Source organism: Plectropomus leopardus, chromosome 3, assembly GCF_008729295.1.
Source record: "Plectropomus leopardus isolate mb chromosome 3, YSFRI_Pleo_2.0, whole genome shotgun sequence".
Lineage (NCBI taxonomy): Eukaryota > Metazoa > Chordata > Actinopteri > Perciformes > Serranidae > Plectropomus > Plectropomus leopardus.
The window spans coordinates 18,352,296-18,366,988 of NC_056465.1; the positions used below are offsets into that span (position 1 = coordinate 18,352,296).

At 41.5% G+C, this 14,693-nt stretch overlaps 1 protein-coding gene across 1 annotated transcript; it reads right to left on the reverse strand.

Moving 5' to 3' along the window:
• Positions 1 to 1,162: 1,162 nt before the first annotated feature.
• LOC121965715 (ephrin type-B receptor 3) lies at positions 1,163 to 14,133 on the reverse strand. The gene is made up of 3 exons (XM_042515843.1): positions 13,940 to 14,133; positions 10,878 to 11,033; positions 1,163 to 7,905 (listed from the first exon to the last, which is right to left on the reverse strand). Exons 1-3 carry the CDS (start codon positions 14,095 to 14,097, stop codon positions 7,797 to 7,799), a joined length of 423 nt encoding a protein of 140 aa, XP_042371777.1. The 5' UTR covers positions 14,098 to 14,133; the 3' UTR covers positions 1,163 to 7,796.
• Positions 14,134 to 14,693: the final 560 nt, after the last annotated feature.

The following is a 14,693-nucleotide window of genomic DNA, read 5'->3' on the forward strand; positions in this document are numbered from 1 at the left end:
TCTCTTAGCTCTGTCAATCTAATAAATACATGATTAAACATCTCTTAATTGCCACAATCACAAAAACATGAACTACCCATCACTAATGTAACTCAGTCTTTCTGTGCAGACCGGCCACCCAACCCACTGGTGGTTACTGCTTACTGCTGTGGGTGTGTGCTTTGGGTTAGGCTCTCACCTCTTGTTCTTTGGTTGGAAGGGTGTGTGCTGTGCAGCCATTGACTGTGTGTGCTACTGGGTAAGCTGCTAACGTGAATCTGTCGCCACAGCGCGACATTTGTTCTGTGGTTTAGAGGTTGTGTGTGCTACTGGATTAGCTGCTCAGGAGAGTCTGTCGCTGTGCAGTGGCTCGTTCAGTTGCTCATGTTGTATGTTACTGTGCTAATTGCTTGACGTTAGCTCCTAAGGAGTGTCTGTCTTAATGCAGCAACACAATGTCCATTTAGACTCCTTCAGCAGACACACCCCTTGTGTTTCAGAGTAGAGAACACTGATCTTTTTTTCATGCATTTGAAACCTAATTTTATGTACTTTTTTTTAAATCATTCAACTTTAGCTGGGTGGTTAATGACATATTTTTCTGTGGTGTGATAAACTCATTACACATTTATTTTTGCTTTATTCTGACTGAATATTCCCTTGTTCTGCACAAAACTCTTGACTATTTCTAAAAACACCTCATGTTAGTTACAGTCCATAATAAAAACGCTAACCAAGAACTGCTTTTGAATTAATCTATTTATAGTTGTGCCTGGCTAAAAGAGAGGGAAAAACATGCTGAAATTGGTGCAATATGATGAATGTATTGTTAGAGTAACAGGAATTAATCAAATGCCAAAAACCCTGGGAAGTGATAATCACTTCAGTCAGGTTTGCAAGTGAGTGCATGTGTTGGAAAGATGGTGTGGAGGTGTTGTAGAGTGGAATAAATAAAAAAATAAGAAAAGAAAAAAAGCAGTGAATAAACAAAAGCATGGTGTGTGGAGGAAGTCTGGAACGAGCCGAGCTTATCAAACAGGACATTTAATTAGCATTGTCATGAGAAACAGAAAAATATTATAACAAAAACATGAAATGTAATGTTTGACACATGGAAACTGACACTTCACAGATGACCATTAGAAATGTAATTGAAGGAAATTAACAACACATTTGGATTTTGTAGGCAAATCTCTCATGACTCATATCACGCATATTGCTTATTTTGTTGTTTGTTTCACAGGACCCTTAACTAAGGGAGGGAAACAAAGGTGCAGACACACACACACAAACACACACACTCACACACATACACAGTTCTTTGTTGGAAGCATTTGCCAATTAGCAAGTTGCGGGGCTGGAGTGGTAATTAGGCTTTCCAGTCGGCTGGTGTCTGTGTACAGCTTAGCTGAGACAGGTCCGAAGCTAAATGCCTCACTATTTGTCCAGCAATTATGTCAGGTCCCCATGTCACAGTACAGACGTGACCAATTAGCTGTGCCAAGCTAAAGTGAAAGAGAGGGATTATGGCAGAAGAGATGGGAGAGGATGAAAAAGTAGACAGGGAACGGGTGTGGGGGTGTTAGTGGGGAGCTCGTAAGAGGGGGAGAGTGAGGGATTGTCTGCAGGGAATAAGAGAGAATAAAGGGAGACGGAGTTTGGCTTTGGAAATGAGAGGAAGGAGTGGGTAAGGAGGGTTTAAGGGAGCGGATTTCTTTTTTTTTTTCTGTTGCTGTGTGATCATGTTTTGCATTGATCCTCGTCCTGACCGACATGTGGCTAAGACATGCTAATGCATTCTGATATTTATGCTAATGCTGCCTCACTGACCGAGCGCGGATGAGAAATTGATCTTAATTGACGTCTCAATAATTCCCCCTCGCCTGATATGGCGGTATTTGATGAAACAAGCCTGCATACAATCAATATTCTCCAGCTTGGAGCAATGCGACACCATGTCAATAGCTGTAGTAAAGTTTACAGTGCAGTTCATCTTGGCACTGGTCCATATTTACCTCAGACTGACAGATTATACTATGTATCCAGCACTTAAAGAGCACCCACTATCTGGGCTAGTCACAACAACTCAAAACTGATGATATGGTCCCCAGTCTGCCTCAGGGTGAATACAATTAATTTGTGTTTCTTTACATGGTGCTTTTAAGTTTCCTCTGCCGAAGTTCTGCAAAGAAACTTCAGAATATTTGTCCGTGAAATGCTGCTGGTCCATCTTGTGACAACAACAGTGGAGAACAAGAAGTTGTAGAAGTTGGAGATCTGACATGAAATTTATTCTGCCTGCTTCAACACAAAAAGAACCCACATAATCCTCTGTTGAAACTTCTGCGAGCGCATCTAGGGGGGGAGCGTTTCAAAAATATCTGCTCTACCCAGACACCGAGACCACCCGTTCCAAGGCTCTGTATTTAATTGGACAGGGAAAGGGAGAAGAGGGGAGCCAGGGGACAAGGCGAGGGGCGGATGAGGTAGAATCTATGATCTGAGCATCTTTCCTTTTTTTTTTTTTTTGCTGGAAAACAAGACTGTTGGCTCACTGCCTGCAGAGATGAGAGGAGCTCGTATAAATTAGTGGGCTTGAAAGACAATAGGGGGAGCTTTGGTGTTTCATGGTATTGACGTAGCTCTATGGATTGCAAACTTTTTGATTTGATTGTGACGTCTCTTGAAAGAAAGTTGACCCTGTTTTGTCGATTACTTTTGTGAAATATATAACATAAATTGGAATTAGCCAGGCACATTTTGTTATTCCTGCAATGTAACTCTAGTGTTTCACAGCTAAATTTGGCAAAGGATAGCGGACTTTAACTTCAATAATGGCAAGGAGCTTAGCAACTAATGGAGCATTAGAAATAGATGAACTCTGGGTAACTTCTCCCAAGGATCAATATCCATTCATCAGGTGCCTGTAGCTATAAAGATGAAAGACAGCATTACAAAAAAATATTTTCACAGACAGTGTTACTCTAAATGTCCTCGGGCTTTTCCAAGGCAAGCGGAAAAATGCAGGCTAAACCTGTCTGAAACACAAACATCAAATCAGGGAGCTTTGGATGAAAAATGAACTCCTGCTTACAGGTATACTGAGAACATTTATAGAGATATGCAGAGGTGAATTCTGGGAGTGTAGTGTGTTTATCTGAGGCAGATAGTGATCTGAACTGAGGCTTTGGTGCCACTTTATCAACAAGAAATGTTAGTGATAACTGCAGAAGTTCTGCTAATGATTATAGGAGCAGGAGACAGCCATAAATGATAAGCAGTGAAAGTGAATGCGTTTGTCTTGGGCAACTACCTGACTGTAGAACATGTGTGATTATGTGGGGTCCGGGTGGAGGGATAGAGAGATATCTAGGTACTGGTTGGCTAGAGGGAAGTTCACCACAGTTTATCTACACATACTACCCACCTTGTTTTGATCCTAAGCTGTTCGAAATTGGCAAAGTATCCCTTTAAGTCTAAATGAAACAATCATCAGTTCAAAACACAACATAAAGACTCAGGAGATCAGGTCACATTTCTTAAATAATTTAATTGCAAAAGGGTCTTTTAAAAATATTTCTACAAGAATGCATCATCATTTTTTAGTAATTTGTTGTGTATGTCTGCACCATTAAATACATCTTAATGCTTTTCCAAAGAGGAATTAACAATTTTCAGCGCTTTACTCCCCTCGCAATTCACTATACATGTACAGTACTCTCTGAAACATCTCGCACTTCTATGTATGTAGAGGGGGTTTTCAAAAGTGACCAAAAGACAGATGTGGGGTGAGCTTGTTAGAAGACAGAAGAAAAGACAGTACGGTATATTTATTTAAAACAGACAACTGAAGAAAAGAAAGCTGTAAGGGAAGGGGTTTCCGTGGAGGGTGCGTGTGTGTCTGTGTGTGTTTGACCATCTGTAACATAGAGAAAGAAAGGTGGAAGGAATGTTGGGAAAGTTTGAATCCTATTGGCACACAAAGAGATAACCACATCTGAAAAAGCCTAAACTTTGCTGATCAAAGTGTTTCTGTATAAATTGGCAATCCTTTTAGTATACACACACACACACACACACGCACACACACACACACACACATATACACACACATATACATACACATACACAAAACACAACAGTCCATCTTAATTTCAGCAACGTGCAGTGAGAGGGAGTTTCTCTCCTCTCTGTGAATGTTAAGTATTACACACTTCCATGAATGTGTGAAACATCCACTTAAAGATTAATTGTTTGCAGTTGATGTGGTGGCAGTTTAATCATTTTAAGATGCGCAACAGTGCCAGTTGAGCTCATCACTCACGGCCGGTTGACTTTGGTGAACACAACTCCAGACCCCAGCGCGCCATGTGCACCTCATCAATAGTTGATGCAAGCTCCGAAGCACTGCCATTTTTCATGAGTGGGCATGTCTGCCATCTGATTGTGTTTAGCCTCCATATGCCCCCCTTCTCAATTTTTATGCTCATCAACTGTGTCTTATTTTTGTGCCACATGCGACTTTGCAACAGTGGGGTTTTAGCTGATTGAATGATTGAGCTGAGTGCAGGGAGAGGGAGTAATATTGTATATTCCTGGAAGACTTTGGGTGAAAGTGAGCTTCTGATTGCATTAATTCTCCTTTTCTCTCATTTCCTTAAGTAGACGCTGTCACTTTTGTCCAATCAAAATCTTGTTTTACTTTGGGTAGAGACAAAATAATTCCGCAGAATGAAATCAGGAACACTGTTTGTTCATCTAACAGGCACTTTTGACAATTTCCCATCATAACAAATCATTTTGACGAAACCTGCGCCTCTGATTCTCAGCCATTGTATCACACACAGATACTGATGAAAACAGTTTAGGATGTGAGACTTATTTCCCGTGTAGTTTGAGTACACAACAGTCAAATAACTACTTGATTGTGTACTACAACTGTTACAGGTTAGTAAGCCCTTTACTAGCAGTGTACTAGCAGTAGTGAAAACATCTGTATACGGAATGAGATGAAACAATATAAAACGGGGAACACATTGTTGTTTTGCATAATATCCCCCATGGCTTCTGAAGGGACTTTAAAAGAGACTGACATAAGTAATATGGGAAGACAGGCTGCATGGCCACTAACATCACGCTATCATTACACGCCTAACTAATAATATTCACATATTGCATTGATTAGCTCCAACCCCAAATGATACAGAGACTGTGTGGAAGATCACACCCATGACACAGCCCCATCCCTTAATCCACTACCTTTAAACACCCCTATGTGAGATTGCAAATAGTGCAGTCTCCGTGATGCAGCTGCTATCATTTAGGATGAGGGGGTCTGCAGATTTTGGCTGTCTGCGTGCCAGGGCTGTTGATCCTGCATTGTACTAATCATGCAGCAGCCTGAGCTGAGACAGGATGATTGCAGGCCAGACAGGAAATGAAGAGAGATAATGATAGGTCAGCCCTCCGTATGTCTGCGCTCGCTACACGCTCACATCCTCGCAATGCCAGATTGGCTGCCGCATTAATCGACCTGACAGACAGGGACCAATAGGTTTCTCTGATGGCTCTGGGTTCTCTGATGAGGATCCTGATGCAGGGGGTGGGGGGGAAACTGCAGGTCTAGTGATGGTTTTTTGCCTTTAGGGCAGTTGAAATGATTGGCAGGTAGTCTGTATAAACTCTGACCTTCACCTTTAACAGTCTAACACGAGATGGGTTTTAGGACCCAGTTTTTGGAGGTGACAGTAAATAAGTTAAATGAAAACCTCGGTTAAACAAAAGGATGTTTTTGAGTGGTTTGTTGGAGGTTTTGAATTGGAAAAAATAAATGTGCCTAGAAGACTATTAGTAACAGTTCACTGTTTCACAGATGCTCTTTGTGTTGAGAATGAGAATAGATTGGGGAAGCTTAATATCCAGTTCAGGTGGCACACAAACTTGACCACACCTACACAGACACTCAACGACAATGGACGGAGAGCAAAAGGGCGCTATGTTACTACCAGCAGTCCAACCACAGGTGTTGTTCATCTCCTCCTCTCTACCTCCTGACATTCACTCATTCTCTCTCGTCTTACTTTCGGCTACTTTCACGCTGAATCAAACATTTCACAACAACCATTTTGTCAAAACACCATTTTTTCTTTTGTTATTTATCGTATTTTTGTTACAAAACATGTACAGGCTGTTTAGAACAACAACAAAAATACAATATCCAATTTATATTCAATTTCTTTTGTTTAATATTCATCAATTCATTAGGTGAATCCTCTTGGAGTTTATCTTCCTTCTTATTGTTCCACTGTCCCAAATACAGTCCATCTGGGTGTTGGTGGGGGTTGGGGTTGGGTGGAGGGCGAGGTACAAATAAATACATAGGGCAGGATGTCAAGAAATTAAAACAAGAATTTTGATTATTTCTAAATCCAGATAATAGTAAGTAGAAAGTAAGGTGTCCATCGTGGTTTCTCTCAGTTTCTGCATGGTGCATATATATATAATTTCATATATATATATATGTATGTCCTAAGTTCATTTTTTTGGATTCAATAAAAAAGAATGTTTAACAGTTGTCCACAGAATATAGCGTAATTGTTTCAGATATATTTGCTCCATGTCACGGTTCAGTTCATGCGTTAATTCTCCACGGTGGGCAAATAGCAGAAGCTGTATTGTACAGTATACTCGTGTGCAACTTGACACACCCGCACATCCAAGCACACTTAATCACACATACACGCACACATGCGCACGCACACATACAAAAACCCACACAGAAGGCCAAGTGGTCTTTCTATAGTGTTGCCACAGTCCTCGTCTCCCCTTCATCACATAAAGCGTCCAGCAAGGGGGGGTACTTGGGTTTGACCGGCCACTTTGAAACCACACATCTCCCAAAAAATGTGTAAGAAAGCCAAAAAACAAAGAAGAAAAAATGCGTGTGGACAAACAAAAACAAAACCTTTTTTTGTGTGTGTAAAAACACAGTTGATGAGCAGGTGATTCCAAGCTGTGGAGCTATCCTGAGTCACTTCAGGTCAGAGTAGGGAGGTCATCTTGTGACCTTTGAGGATTCAGCAGCCAAAACAAGTGTCCAAAAATGTGGCTGCCTTCCTTTGACCTTTTTGACCTCTGTCATCCTCTTGACCTTTGACCTCAGCCCATCATAAATCCTCTTCCACCACCTCGCCCTTCTCCAGCAAGTGCCCTTTTAGATAACACCTTCAATATGAAGATGGAGAACGACACACACGTGCACAGTAAAACAACCTCTATCAGAGAAAGAACAGTCTTCGATCTCCTGCGTTTCTGAAACACTTCTGTGTCTTGTTCCACTCGTTTGTGTGAACATTTTTTCACTTTTTTTATTCTTTACTATGTGTTACGTCCATCAAAGCTGGGTCGAGAGGTCACAGGGAGGGGCTCTTGCGTGAGGATCAGAGTGTGACATTTCAGTTACAGGGCTAAGGCCAACCTCACTAAAACACACATGCATGCAAACGTCAACCCACACCAGAGCTGGTGAGGCACGCATGGGATATAAGGGGGTTCTTCCTCTTTCAAAAACACACAAATTCTGATTGGATGGAAAAAGAAACAATGACGAATAACAAAAAAAGCAGGAACAGGAAATGGAAGTGGTAGTGAAATAAAGAAAAAATAGTCAGAGGCACTGCAAGCCAGTTTCATAGCATCTAATTGGCAGAGATGGGTCAGGCAGCTAGGGTTTTCCAATGGCTCTCTCTGGCACAGTTCCTCCCCCCTTTTTTCCTGTCTGGCTGTCCTTCGACTGCATCGGTCTGTTGTCCTGTCGCTCACACCTGGACAGGAAGTGTTTGGTTCATCTGTAGTCTCATGTCCTGAATGCTACCAAGTATCTTCTTCTGATGGCCAGCCAACGTAACCCCTATCCGCAGCAAGTCCCTGTAGAGTGAGAAAAAAGGAGGAGAAAATAAGAACAGGTGGCTCGGTGGTAAAAAAAAAAAAAAAAAAAAAAAAAAAAGTAGGCAAACATCACATGTCTGAAGTTAGAGTGCAGATTTCACTTTTCACTTATAAGTAAACACCCGCTCCACCAGGTGGGAACAGGAACAGGCAAGCACCTTGGCAATCACCCTTAAAATGGCTTCCAGAGGGTATGTCAACAGAATAGGGACACTCATCCAGCTATAGTTAATGTTGGTCTTAATGCAGCATAGTTGTGTTGCCTGGCAGGTGGGCAAGAGGAGGGGAGTCAAAGGGCCATAATGTGATAGTTAATGATTAAAGAGCATACTTAAGCTACTGTTTGGCAGCTGGCAGACTTCACAGAGTCACGGACACTTAGCTACAAAAACAGGGAAGATTTTTTTCTTTTTAAATACTAGAAAGATTACTCAGTTAGGAGCCTGTCATTCATACTTAGAATGGGTCTATGTGTCAGTGAATCAGCTTTAACTTGGCTACTGTTACACAACATTCCTCTCAGTGCTTAAAAATATCCATTAAAAACTACAGCAAAAGAGACTGTAAATTATTCTTTTAGCCGAGGGCTCACATCAGCTAATGCGTGATCTTTAGAGTAAGTAGACGGCCTTGACCTCAAGTTGAGGGTGCAGTAGGTAAATATGAAAATATTGACATACAATTGACATTACTACACCATTACAAAGGCCTGGGAGAGCGCTCCTGCTTTGGCCGTTATTAGTCAGACGGCATATCTAATCATCATGGCTATGTTGGTTTAACGCTGTACAATTATATCATGAGAACCTCTCTTTTCCGCTCGCTTGTTTGATTTCCCTAGTCGATAGCTGAGGAGAGAGTGGACGGCGTCTGGGACCGCGATTAGCTGACTGTTGGGGCTCTGCACAGTCTGCGTCTTCTCCGTTCAGTCACACATACACCCACGCGCACACACACATGCACACTAACAAATACAGCATAATCTAATATCACACGCAGACATCATCCACTCTGCTTGTCTCAACTACTTCATGGCCCCATCCATTTTAGTGCAGAAGTGTGCACCTTTACACACACACACACACAAACACACACATACAGAGCATACATGTGCACGCACAAATCCACGCCGCACATCCATCCTCTCCAAAGCCAAATAAGGGTGCATCACTGCAATTTCACACAAATAAATAGTTTTTTTTTTTTTTATATATTTCACCATCCCCATCAGTGCAGCGATGGAGGATGAAATGATAATAAATGGGCACCATTAGAGGAATTACTGGCCATTAAGGGCAACAGAGAGCCACAGTACACCACACCTGTCAGCCTGGCCAAATTGAAACAAATTACCCCCACCTCCATTGCCTATTATGCAGCTAATGAGGATAATTTATTTATCATTATAATCCAAATTCATTTATTTGATCATCACTGGCTTCCAATTTTCATGACTTCCATTACATCATTTCCTGTTTGTAAACACAGCAGACGGTGGGGGAGTCGTCAAGGTCAACTGGATATTGTAGTTAAGGAAGCAGAAATGAGTGCTTGCTGAAAAATTGTACTGCACTGTTAAACTGTGTTTGTTGATTGTGGATCAGAATTATGGCTTTTTGTATGATACTGTACAATGGCTTTTTGTCTGGCACACCATACTATGACTTTTTTTCTTGACTATATTATGGCAGTTTAAACACACTATTTATTATTTTTTCATTGCTATGACAAGGCAATTGTATAGGAGGTCATGAAAAATCATGACAAAGTGACATATACATCATAGTATAGTATGTCATATAAAATTATGATAGAACGTTACGGTAAAACATGTAATGAAAAATTATGAAAAACAAATGTTAGTGAAATATGTCGTGAAAATTCATGCAAACATGTCAAAGAATAGTAGGTAATGGAAAAATCATGAAAAAAGGCATAGGATGGTATGTCATTGAAAATGAAGGAAAAAATTAATATATGTATATTAATGTATGTCATAAAAAAATCATGAAAAAACTGTACTACAACATGTCATCAAAAATAATTAAAAAAAACGTCATACGATAGTATGTCATAAAAACTCTCAAACATTTCATAGCAATATGTCATCAAGTCATGAAAGAAAGTTAAGTAAAGAATGTCATCAAAAATTAGTAGTATATTGTTGTTCAAAAAATCATCAAAAACAACATAGTATAGTATGTCGTTCAAGAAATCATCAAAACCATCATAGTATAGTATGTCGTCCAAAAATCATTAAAAACGTCATAGTACACTATGTCATCAGAAATCATGCAAAAAACATCATAATATAGTTTGTCAAAAATCACGAAAAACATCAGTCAGCAACAGCAGTCTGATGTGAAAAATCATGCATTAAAAGGTAGCAGTATACTATGTTGTGAAAATCATGAAAAAAGATTACAGTTTAGTTTTTTGTTGAAAAATTATGCAAAAACGTCACTGTATTGTGTGTTGTGAAAAATCATGCAAAAATTGTCATAGTATAGTATGTTGTCAAAAATCCTACAGAAACCTCAAAGTAGACTATGTCTTTAAAATCATGCAAAAAAAAAACCAAAAAACAGAATAGTATGTTGTCAAAAATCATGAAAAAAGTCATAGTATACGAAGCCTACTCAAAGTGCCTACTAAACACAAATGTAGTTGTGCAGCAAAATGGTCCCTGACAGCGTTTTCCCATTCTATCTGATGCTTTTGGGTGAATATTGATACCTAAATGTGTATGTATGTATTTCTTTATGTCTGTAATTAATTTGATGTCTGAACCTATTCAGAGCCCCCTTTTCACATGTTATCATGTTTATTTTAGCCACAAGACTATTTTTATTCGCTCAAGGTCAATCTGGACCACACCAATTTGACTCTCAGACTCAGCCCAGTCAATCACTTCAAGCCTGATTAGCTAACTCCACTCCCTCTCCACTCACTCGGCTGTCATCTGTGCCACCAGGTCAAAGGACGCAAATCCAGCGTTGACAAAGTTGTCACGGTAGCGGCTCATCTTGATGGCGTCCAGCCAGTCCCCCACAGTAGTGAAAGTGGTATAGTCAGGCACACAGCGATCAAGCAAGGGCTGGGATACCCTACATTGGGGAGAGGGGGAGGAGGGAGAAAGAGAAACAGAGAGAGAGAGAGGGTTAAGGTCGTCACTCTACTGCCTCTACCGGCCAACCTCACGCCCAAACGCCCCCCGCTGAGCGCCACCTCTCCATCTCTCTTCTCCCCTCTCCTCTCCTCTCCTCCACATGTAGGAGCTGTGTGTTGGGGGGTGGGTGAGTGGGGGGGGTCACTTTTATGACTGGGGAGAGACTGGCTGGAGGCGTGGGTGGTGGTGCTGCAGCTGGTAAGGCAAGGTGGTGTGTGTTCATAGAGCAGATGTCAAATCTTGCCTTGAATGATGACCACAAACATTGAAACGTACAAGGAACAAATGTGGTTTAAATCTGATCTGAGAAGATTGGATTCCTTGCGGTTTTTCCAAGTCAGCTCAAATCAGATTTGGTCTCCATGTATGAACATGAGTTTAATGAGTAGGCAATAAGCCACAGGTGTCATAGTACATTGTTGATGCATGTACAGTACACTGACTCAGGGTGTGTTTGAACATAAATGCATATGTTCTGGAGCATCACCTGAGGTTAGCTGGACAAAAGGCTGCAACACAATCTCACACAGGTGGAAAGACACATTGCTTGAGAATGCTTAGTGACAATGGATAAGTATGAGGGATGTAAATACATTGTAGTGTGTGTGGTTGCATGGTATATCTGACTCATGCACACACTGCCAGTAAGATGGAAGGTGTAGCTCACAAACCTGCAAGTATGTTTGACTGTGCATCGGTATGCATATGAATATACTGTAATTAGTTGTGAGGCTGTTTCTTTAATCGTGCGTGAGTGTCTATCCTTGAAAATGTGTTTGAGTGTGCATTTGCATGTTCCTGCACACCTGTTGACAGCCCAAAAGGTCCTTTTAAAGAAGAACCTCATGTGCTGATCAATGCTGTAGATAGAGAGGCCACCTTGGGAGTTTTAATAAAACTGTGCTACAACTCAGGGAGAAGTGGAGCGGATGAACAAGAGGTAGAGGGGGGAGACAGGGAGGTGCGGGGGGAGCTGAAGGAGGAGAAACAGATGAGGGAGCAAGCTAAAGAGAAAGAGCGCCACTGTCTCCCCTTCTCTCTGCTCTGTTGATTCCTGTCATCCTTTTTGATGGCATTAGATTCATTAACAATTAAAAGAGGAATGGAGAGAGAAAGAGGGAGAAAAGAGAACAGGCATAGAGGGGGGAGTTAATAACAGTGATACAGAGGCTCCATTGAGTGGTGTAGATGGAGTGATTTTTAATAAGGCTTGTGCTTCTGAGCCCAAGGCCTCGGGCCGTCGTTAACGCCAGGCTATGGCTTCTCTTAATGGAGTATTGTTAGTCGTCCTCCTCTAAAGTTGGCTTCAAAAGGGTCCAGACCGTTGTGGGCCACATGTGAGCCACAAGCAGAAACACAGCAGGAACGCTGGGTAATATTGTACTCAAACTAGACAGTTACAGGCAAGCCTAAATTCAAGGTCAGGTTGGGACTGTCAAAGTTCCTCTTACGCAGCACACACTTGGAAACAGAAATATGGTCGACGGCAGACAGACCGTCTGGACACCACAGTCCTTTTACCATCCTGCTTTCATCCATTTAAATGATTTCCAGTTTACAGTCTACCATCTGCTTGCATCCATGTGAATGCAGCATTATGTATATTTTTAAGAACTTTAGAGAGTATGAATTTCTGCTTTCACAACCGAGACTCAACAATAGGCCGATAAACACAGAAATGACACTGGTGCCAGAAGCCAAACATCACCAAACGTCATTTGTTCATTCCACTTTACACCTACAATCCAGTATGCAGTCATGCCAAGTCTGCATAACACACACAACCAAAGGCCTTTTATCCCAGACAGTGTTAGCTAACCTCCAGCCACCCTTCAATGCCGACCAGGACGGCGGTATCATCTCTCACTCCTCCCTTGTTAGATCTGTCGGCAGGAGGCCACCTCTCCGCTGGCCCGTTTAAAATCTCGTTAGTGGCTAATTAAAAGGCGCTCCCATCTCTTTTTTGCATCGCCTTAATCGAGCTAATTAACCGCAAGCCTAATCTTCTAAGAACGTCACTCTGGTGGCCAACCGAGACCCTGGTTTCCCCCCTGAGCCCAAACCAGGATTGTCTATGGCCCTCCCTCAAGACAGAAAGACCCTGATGCAGGGACAGATAGGTAGGTCATCCCCCCCTCCCTATCACTCCGACTCTGCCACCTTCTATCCTCTAAATTCTTTCCAAGAAACAGGTTGCAGAGGAAGGTAGTTCAGCTAAATGTAGATGTGACATCATTGATTGAGCTCCCAGTTGGTGGAGTCGCTTTAAGGGCTGTATTGAGCGATGTTAATTTGGATTTGCATAATGGCCCAAGCTGCATTTGTGAGAACTAAAGAGTTGCATGGGAAGAAATCTGCACCTTATAGGAGTTAAGAGATTGTTACAGCTGAGTCAGAGTGACTCACAAACACCGTATCTACTTGGATAACGAATATTTGAACAGTGGAAATCGTTATCGCGGTTGCACGGCTCAGGGGCAAATAAAATGGCTTGGCCAGTGCTCTCACGGCTGAAAAATCAAGTGACTTAATTCGATAAACTAATGACCTATTACTGTAATCTATCACGAGTCCAGCAGGTCTCCTCCAAATATGAGTGAAGTTTTTTAGAAAGCAATCAGCACTAATATCCATTTTGCAATGACCATGCTAAGACATTACTGCCCTTTAGGAAGATCACTAATCAGCCCAATAAAACCCAACAAGAACCTCCAGAGAAACTATGAGAAAAAGCACCACAGTTTCTATTTCTATTATCACCAGCTTTACTTAGCATACATAAGATACAAGATTTGCGTTAAAGCTTTTCCAACATACTTTTTATATCAGAATATTAAAACTTACCCAGTGGACTGTGTGCTGTTGGTGACCACCTTGAGGCTGGCAGCATTGCGGATAAGCTTATCCAGTGTGGCCACAATCTGGGTGAATTTGGGTCGCAGGTTTCTCTCTTTCACCCAGCAGTCCAACATGAGTTGGTGCAGTGCTGTGGGGCAGTCCATGGGTGGGGGCAGTCGATAGTCTTGCTCCACGGCATTTATCACCTAAGAAAGGACAAAAGAGAAATCACAATCACGTTTAATCACTGAGTACGGTGTAGAGGGAGGATGGAACACAAGGAGAGAGATGGGTTGATGAAAATAGCAAGTGAGGGAGGACAGAGGAGGATGAACGAGGGAAATGATGGGAGACTAAGAGATAAACAGGAAAAATGCTTTAGGGAATGCATACTAATAAGTGCCACAGAAAGATCAACTTTGAGTGGTAGTTACGGGCGGGTATATATAGAAAAAAATGGCTTTTGTGTGATAGCAGTGATAGCAGAAGTGGTTAAAACTCTTCTTTTATATTCACATTTACATCTTCAAGTACAAAGTGCTGCTGTTTAATGCTGAATATTTCAACAGAATTACTTTTTTACCACTAACACACACNTACGGGCGGGTATATATAGAAAAAAATGGCTTTTGTGTGATAGCAGTGATAGCAGAAGTGGTTAAAACTCTTCTTTTATATTCACATTTACATCTTCAAGTACAAAGTGCTGCTGTTTAATGCTGAATATTTCAACAGAATTACTTTTTTACCACTAACACAC

Coding starts and splice junctions, on each gene's coding strand:
- LOC121965715 (XM_042515843.1), bottom strand. CDS start 14,097: ATGGACTGCCCCACAGCACTGCACCAACTCATGTTGGACTGCTGGGTG. Junction 11,034..13,939: donor AACAGCACACAGTCCACTGG/GTAAGTTTTAAT, acceptor TCCCCAATGTAG/GGTATCCCAGCCCTTGCTTG. Junction 7,906..10,877: donor GTGGCACAGATGACAGCCGA/GTGAGTGGAGAG, acceptor CTCACTCTACAG/GGACTTGCTGCGGATAGGGG.